The sequence below is a fragment of the Gekko japonicus genome, unplaced genomic scaffold, assembly GCF_001447785.1.
Source record: "Gekko japonicus isolate JY-2015 unplaced genomic scaffold, Gekko_japonicus_V1.1 scaffold45, whole genome shotgun sequence".
NCBI classification, from domain to species: domain Eukaryota; kingdom Metazoa; phylum Chordata; class Lepidosauria; order Squamata; family Gekkonidae; genus Gekko; species Gekko japonicus.
In genome coordinates, this window is record NW_015177011.1 from 513124 (window position 1) to 522010 (window position 8887).

Genomic DNA, 8887 nt, shown 5'->3' on the forward strand with positions numbered 1-8887 from the left:
GTCACCATATCTCGGACTCTGCAGAGCTGGAAAAAGGGCAGAGGAGGGCAACCAAGATGATAGAGGATCAGAGCACCTTCCCTATGAGGAAAGGCTGAAGACTCTGGGACTTTTCAGTTTAGAAAAAAGATGACTAAAGTAGAGGTTTATAAAATTATGCATGGGATGGAGAGAGCTGACAAAGAGAAATTTTTCTCCCTTTCCCAAAAGGCTACAACTTGAGGGCATCCAATGAAACTGGTGGGCAGTAGGTTCAGGTTACTTTACAAAGAGAGTGATTAAAATGTGGAATTCGCTGCCAGAGGATGTAGCGATGGCCACAGGAATAAACAGCTTCAAAACGGGAGTAGACAGATTCATGGAGGATATGTCTATCCATCGTATGAATCCCAAAGCCAGGGGGCAGCAACAGGGAAGGGCCTCCACCTCTATGCCCTGTTTTTGGTTGTCCAGAGGAGCTGGTTGGCCACTGTGTGGGACAGGATGCTGGATTAGATGGACTATTGGTCTGATCCAGCAGGGCACTTCTGTTATGTTCACAGAGAGCTTGTAACACCAATTCCTGTTCATTGTCAATGATTACCAGTTTATTTCCAGGAATGATTCAAGGCAGTGCTGGGAACTTCTGAAATATAGTTGCCAGCCAGTCACAGGCAACCAGCTGGAGAGAGCAGTTGAATAAAGAGGTGGAAACGGCACCGTGCAACACCTTGACATTGTTCCAGCCAAAAATCCAGAAGCAACATCACTGTGTTGCAGAAGCGCTCTAGGAATCCCCTGAATCTCTACAGCAAAAAATCACATGGATTGACAGGATTCTTAGTGCCACTGCAACATGGTGTCACCACTTCAATTTCTTTGGCCAGAAATAATGCTGCTGTCATGGTCTCTGTCATGCTGTGGGGCAAGACTAGCCACAGTTTACAGTCACTGCCACTGCTTTGGGTAAAATTCAGCCCCCCTCTTTCTCACATGGTTGCTTGAAGTTGGCCTCACAGGGGTATTGCTCAGTAGCATGCCAAGGAGCCATGCAGGTGGATAAGGACTTGTGCAGACTCTCTCAAGTTAAAAAAGCACATTATTTCTACAAGAGTCACACTCAGGGTATTGCAAAGGACAGGATCTAGGCACACTAAGGAAAAGAAAGAAAAAGACAGGCGCAAACTAAAGTACTTACAATCCATGTTGCATCTGATTTGAGTAGTTGCAGGATACCCAAAAAAAAAACCCCAGAAGTGACATCAGTCCCCTCTAGGAATTGCCCCAGTTTTACCACAGTTTCCAGTGATTCCTAGAGAGGTGTGAGATCACTTCTGGGTTCCCCAAAAAGTGACATCACGCTACCACATCCTGGCATCCCTCATGTCCCCTCCCCAGACTCCCACTGATTGCCAGCCATTGGCCATCCTGACAACTTCCACCCATTTGGGTCCCTCCAGAGCTGAAATTCAGAGCAGGCCATGTCTACGCAATTACTCCAAAGGGTGGGCCCAAACTACCTCATTTTATTATCTTGTCTCATTTTACCTTTTACTTCTGTGAGGTTCTCAGCGTTTAACCTTTTACTTGTACTAGGTTGACAGAACTATTTAGAAAATTACATTTCAGTTTGTTTTTTAATTTTATCTTAATCAAAATATTACACATACATAACACACATACACACCCCATTACACAAACTACAGAATTTTACTCGTTCTGCATGTGTTTCTAATCCTTGTCTTGTGTTTGTGGCAGATTATACTAGGCTGGAGGATTATGGTAGGTTCATTGTGGTAGCCTCTTAGCCTACCTTCTTGATGAGTTAAGATCCCCCTCCCCCAGCCCTTTCAGATAATGAAGAGAGAGAGACCTGCGCACAAGGAGAGCTCAGAGGAGTCACGCAGAGCATTGTTTCTAATCGCTCCACAGATAACAAGTGCTCCGACTTAGAACATTTTGTCTTGCACATTCCTACACATTCAGGAAAGCAGTGAAAATTCATCTATAATACCAGATATTATCACACCAGATATCCTTTTTCATCATCTTCCTCTTCCAGACTGATGAAGAGTTCTGCAGAACTCAAAAGCTTACACACTATGGCCCTTTTCACATTACTGTTCTAAACTGGATGTTATTAGTTATTGGCCCAATTTCAAGTAAAGCAATACAGGGACAGTGAGTTTCCTTACATTAATGAGCCGTCTCTGAAGCACTACGGTCATATCAAACAGTGGCACTGTTTTCCTGCCCTTTTACGCTTTGCAATGTTCCATGGACTTTTAAAAAAACATTCTAAGGTGAGGGCTATAATGCTATAGCTTCAGTGCTATAGCGGCACCGTTGAGATGCACTGACTACAGCGCTCACCTTAGAATGTGTTTTTTTTAATCTGAGGAAGATCATGTGGTGAAAAGGGGTGGGGGGAGCGGCATTGTAGGAAGTGCTATGGACATTTTAAACAGCAAACCACAGCGATTCATAAGCACAACGAAGGGGTTGAAAATGGGGGGGAAGCAGTTGAGCCTCAAAAATGGCTCAACCACACTTTGCTAACCCTGCACAAGCGGGTTTGTATGAACAGGTAAATAAATTCTGCTAGCAGCCAGTTATTAAAACGAGTCTGTCTGACATGACAGAAAAAAAATCCATTAGTTACTAAAACAGCATACAAAGGCAGTTTCAAAAGGGTCTATGTTGCACTATCTTGGTTGGTCTTAATAAAAAGGTATTACATTGACATTTGTTTTTCGACTACAATCCCAGGGTTTTGTATTTATTTTAGCCAGGTAGGTATACACCGCTTTTGTTTCTGGTAATGGAAGTTTTCCTCGTTGCTGATTGTCACAGTTTCTATGATGTCTTAGAATGTAAGTTGCCTTGACTGTTTGTCAGCAAGGCAGGTTTAAATATAAAGAAAGTGATTATGAGGTGGCAGGATATCATTGGACTATAACTATATCAAGGCTAGTACATTTGGACACTGTCTCCACAGGAAGATTTCCTTGGAAACCTCCAGTGAAGAAGTCTGCATCAACTCCCCTGCTCTATTTATTCAGAATCTAATAGCCACATGGCTGTGGGGGAACTTCTGATAAGACACCTTCAGTGTGCACGAGCTGGGTCTTGCAATTAATTGACTACTTTACTCAGCATGTTAAAAAAAACCTCTTCAAAAAGGCTCTAGCAGGAAGGGAGCTCTGTAAAACCTAATTCAACACACAAAGTGAGATTACTAAAGTGATTTGCCCTCCTCCCCCACCCAAAAAAAATAACTTGCAAAAGCTGACTGTGCAAGCTGGCAAAGCGGCCTGATTAAAATGACATCTCACTGATCAGCTTGGCACAAGGCAGCTCCCTGTTTCAAAACAGGAAAAGAGAAACTGCCGTTCTGGCTGGGGACTGTTCCTGAGTGCTGGCAGCAATGCACAGAAATTAGCATGGCCACAGATTATCACTGAGCTGCCACGCCATGACCTGGATCAGACCCTACTGTACCCTGCCTTCGGTACAAACAAGATAATTTGATGAGAAGCATTAACTGGGTTGAAAGCTGGAGTTGCAAATGGAAAAAGTCAATAGGGTGAAATAACTTATTCTTAGAACCAAACTACATATGGCACTAGGGATTTCTGATCGGACCCTCAGATGTAGGGTTGCCAAGTGTATCTTTGCCGGGAGCGGGCTCCCGGCTGGCGTCTTGTGTGTTCATGCCCGGGTCACTTCCGGGTGACACGCACGTCAGGGTGGAGTTCCCCCCGGGGCCCGATCCAGCGCCGCCGGGGAACGGGCCTCTGGGGCGGGGTTTCCCCGCCCCCCGGGGGGCCTTGGGATCCCTACTCAGATGTGTGCTGCTGAGGTGGGGGGGGGAAGCCATAAGGGGCCACATAGAAATAGAAGAAAGGCTGACCCCAGTACATTGTTTCTCCAGTCAGAAATTGTACCTGACCAGACTGACTGATGCTCCAGGAAGGAAAAAGACAGGAGTGTAAGGGTAACTGTCTTTTTCTCTACTTGGGACCAGTGTTCCCTCTAAGCTGAGTCAGTGCGAGCTAGCTCACAGTTTTCTAGCCTCCGGCTCACACATTTTTGTCCTGGCTCAGGAAGGAGGGCTCCAGAGCCAACTAATTTATGCAGCAGCCAAATCGCTCGCTCACAACTTTAATGTCGGTAGCTCACAAAGTAGGATTTTTGCTCACAAGACTCCACGGCTTAGAGGAACCTCTGCTTGGGACTAAAGGTAATGAGAGACATTCCTGACTGAGGAAATGGCACATGGAGAAGAGATTTTTTTAAAAAACAGACAGAGGATCAAAGCACACACCTTCAATACTGCATGTGATCTGGCTCTTGGACCATTCCGGATCCTAACCCAGCCTTTTTTGTCCAAGGCCCTTCATGGCCTCTCTCTGTCTACCGACAGAGCTCAGAAGAGCACATATGATTTGCAACTTCAGAGCTGCAAATACTTAGCAACAAAGCAGGTTAACTCATTGTAAGAGGATTATAAAGAACTAGCTTCACAAACAATGCAGCACCTTTGCTTTCCTAGGCTTGACAAAACATTTTTTAAAGAAAACTAGGACATCCCAAGAATAACAAGAAACTGAGCTTTTCTCTCTCATGCACTAGCTTTGAAATATGCATTTATCTTGACAATAAGCAAATCAGAAATTGCTGGTAAACTTTGTTACCTAAGTAAAAAGGGTTTGAACATAGGTTACTGACACTGGATTAACGTGTGCTTTATTTGGCCTTATTTGGGCAATATTCATCTAGCAGTGATCCAATTGCTGGGAGCTAGGCTGGATCAATGGGGTCAGAAATCAGACCAATCAGAAGGGAAGCGCCCGATAGACATGATGTTACTTGCCATGAGAAACATGCACATTGCCAGTAAATCAACTCCCTATTGAAATATCTGCCATTTGAGCCACTGCTTTAAAAGCCACTTTTAAAGCCACTGTTAAAAGCCACTTTTAAAGCCACTTTTAAAGCCACTGCTTTAAAAGACTCAGGTGCAACCCTGAGCATGGATAAAACCATCTATGCATCTGCAACAGAAACACTGATGTTCTCCCTCACATTTCCCACTCAACATCTATAAAAACCCCACTGACAAACAGTTATTTGGGGTTTTAGAAAAGTATATGGAAAAGGAATCAGGTTTCAAACAATAACAGCTCTGTTAACTCACCATTAGCTGGTGTAATCACACATCATCCAAGAAGTGTATTCAATTAGCATTTTTTAAAAAATAGATTAGGCTGTCTGCACCAAGAACTTGTTGACAAAAGGATACATCCCCAAGATAACTGCTTCAAGGCATTTGATAGGTAAAGATTCCCTGGTCATTTCTCTTGCTGTTTCCATCAACCTAAGACAAGAGAAGAAATGAACAAAAGCATTTATAAAATGAATTTGAATTATTATTCCCATATCCACTTATTAGTGACTTGATAACTGGATACATTTACTGTATGCATTTACTTGTTGTAAAGTGGGGAATCTGTTCACACAGCAACCATACAGTGGAAAAACTGAATGGAATTATTACACTGATTATATTTGTTTTCTAAAAGCCCTAGGATTGCAAACCAAAAACAATCTGAAAAGACCCTTTTAATTCTGTGTTTCTTTATCAAAGTACAGAAGAATGTCTATGAATAAACAACAATCCTTCCATCAACTGAAAGAACAAAAGTGAAAAACAGTTCTAAAAAAGTTCTCTGGGGACTGGGGATAAGGAGCTATGGACAGCCTATATGGTGTACCAGTTAGAGAACCAAGATAGGACTGTGGAGACCTGGTTCAAATCCCCTGTGTGCCATGATCCGCACTTGATGTGCTTGGGCTGACTGCTCTCTCAGAGTCTGATCAGACGGTTCTTTAGATTCACACGAGGCACGATTGCCTCATGGATCTAAAGGTAATGTCCAGACACAAACATCTGGGAAATGTCCCTCTTCTGTGGGCATCCCGTTTTGCCACGCTTCAGAGCCGTACTTAAAAGATAGCACTTTAAATCTGGGGTTTTCGGTTACTTGCGGGACAACTGCGGACTTTCACCCGCCTGATCGTTCCACCAGCGCGCAATCCTCCTGTTGGGGTGGTCTAACGTCAGACCATCCCAAGCGGGTGCCATTTTAAAAAATCTCTACACATGCATGGATCAATAAGGACGTGCTATCACGTCTATGCGCATGCGCAAAAAGGTTTTTTTAAAAACCCACCGCGCACCTCCTTCTACAAGGACGTGCTGTGACGCCTATGCACATGTGCAAAAAGTTTTTTTAAACAAACCCACTGCGCATGCCTCCTTCAGTGGACGCCATCTAGACAATCCACAATGGAGGCAGTAAGGCAATTCACCGGGGGGATATCTGGTCGTGCTATGATGGATTAAAAAGATCGGGATAAAACTCAAGATGGCATAATGACGGGATTAGCTGTCCATCTGAATGCACCCTCAGAGCCTAATCTTCTTTACAGGGTTAACTGGCAAGAGAAAGGGAGAACCTTGCAAGATTTTCTGAGCTCACTGGAGAAAGGGCAGGACATAGATGAGATAGCCAGATAGCATGGCATAAACAACTTTCAGGGACGCTGCATTGTATCAAAATGTACATATGTCTCTTGCAGCATCTCAGCTCATACTTCTGAGATTAACAGTAAAATCCTAAACAGAGTTACAGAGAGGGCTGGATTTAAATCTGTTCAAGACCTTTGAGTCAGAAGAACAGTAAGATAAGCAGAGTTGCACTCTTCTAAAGCTACTGACTTCATGGGATTTAGAAGGATGCACCTCTCTTTAGGAGGTGCTGTTAGTTTTAGTTTTCACAGGATATAGCTTGAAGTACCATGAATCTTTGAAGAACAGTTTAACAAAGACACAAAAAAGGAGAGTATGTGCATTAAGAATGGCAGCTCTACAATACTGTCTTGACACCTCTGAAAAATCTATGTTCTGTACACAGCCAAAGATATACATAATTACAAATGCTGTAAGTTAAATTTTAATACTGTAATTTTATCATTTCTCATAATTTAGACTCTATTCCGATTATGAGAAGTAAAGTATAGTTTCTTGTTTGAGGCATCTCAAATTTGCTCAAGAAAAGCTTTTTCTTTTTTTTAAGATTTTGGTTTCATCTCACCTCATATAGATTTAAGTCCAACACTGCTACTATAGAGCTGTTTTGGATGCCATTAACAATGTCATGGAGCAGGCAGCATTTTGTGCTTCTTATTTAAGCACTAGAGAAGAACTTCTGCACTTCCCCTGCAGAGTGACAGAGAAGCAACTTCCTGATCCCTCCCCCCAATCTGTCACCACATCCAAAGCTGCTTACAGCTCTGCAGGTTTTCAAGGATCCCATTTGGAGCATTAGTTCACTATGGTCACGACAATCCCTATTCATAGATCAGGATTTTCGCTAAGGAACTGCAACAGAGTAAAACACAGGCACACAGTCTGCTGTTCAAATAGGAGCTGGCACAAGCAATTCCCCCCTCCCAGTAGTACTGAATATGCCTTTTGTAGCTTTCTGCCTAAGACTGCCAGCTGAATTAGTCCCTGTTGCTGTGACCTCTGCAATTAGTCCCTATTGAACTGTGACCTCTGTACTGTCGAGATTCATGGAACCTACTGAGCACCATCTAAGTGTGCCATCCTGAAGTAACAGACAAGTGGGGTGGAGTACTTTAAATCAAGACTTAAACCACCAAAGAGGGGGGGGGGGCTTGATTTAAGTCAAAACTTCCTGCTTAGTATTTAGATACTGAATAAATAAAATTAGCTGTTATACCTATAAAACTGCATAGAATCATTATATAATCTCAGAGGGTACACTGCAACTTTCTTAAATATTTAACTTTTTTACTATCTGATATATACAACAAATTTAGACAACTTACAGTGCAGTCCTAAACATAGTTATGTCCTTCCAAGCCCACTAACTTCAATGGATTTAGAAGGGTGTAACTTCTGTTAGCCCTGACCTGACTAGCCCGATCGCATCAGATCTTGGATCATTATTTGGATGGGATTCCACTAATGAATACCAGGGGTGCTATACAAAGACAGGCAATGGCAAACCACTTCTGAATGTCTCTTGCCTTGAAAACCCTATGAGGTCACCATAAGTCGGCTGCGACTCAACAGCAAAACAAAAAACAAAAAAGCCTCTCCTGTTAGGACTGCACGGTTAATGCCCATCGGCCATGACCCCATATACGGCCTCTTTTACAGTCTGCAGCCGCAACAGGGATCTGGAGACAGGAGCATGTTGGAATCAGGACTAGAAGATACTTGTTTTTGTTGTTGTTTCCTGCTTTCCCCACTCCTTGCCTTTTATCACTGTTTTATATCTGCCTTGATCCACCCTACAGAAAAGTAAATAATCTAAATCAGAAGTCGGGGCCGTAGTAGATACTTATTGATCAGTTTATTGTTTCTCATGAGATGAAAGATTGCCTGATTGGTGAGCAGAGTCATAAATGTTTATAAAATATAAGTCTAAGTAATTCCTAGACACAAAATAGGAACAGAAGTCAAACATATGGATCAGAGAACAGCCTATGAGGTGACTTCCAAGTTCCTGGTCATCAGGATAAAGGCATAATGTGAGGGCATATACTATTGGTAGGGTGGTTGCTGTTTAACAGTTGCAAGTATTCTGTCCTGGGTAAGTCACAGAGGTCAATTCGGGGAAATCATGGGGGATCGCCGTTCCCCCGGGTGAGGTGCGGGGGGTAGGGCACACGATGAAGCCCCGCCCCCTGCTTCTGGCCGCCCCGCTTCCGGCCCTCATTCAGCCAGGAGGAGACAGGAGAAGAGGGAGGGTAAGTTGCTTCCTCCCCGCCTCTCCCCACCCCTGCCTGCCTGGGGTCAGGGAGGACCTTG

The 8887-nt window shown here is 43.4% G+C and overlaps 1 protein-coding gene across 2 annotated transcripts in view; it reads right to left on the reverse strand.

The window, feature by feature from the left end:
• Window positions 1–8887, reverse strand: part of VASH2 (vasohibin 2) — a 73125-nt gene that overhangs the window by 33130 nt on the left and 31108 nt on the right. For both annotated transcript variants that reach the window (XM_015427611.1, XM_015427610.1), the window contains exon 5: window positions 5285–5359. In XM_015427611.1, coding sequence (XP_015283097.1) covers window positions 5285–5359 — 75 coding nt within the window. The remainder of the gene's footprint in view (window positions 1–5284; window positions 5360–8887) is intronic.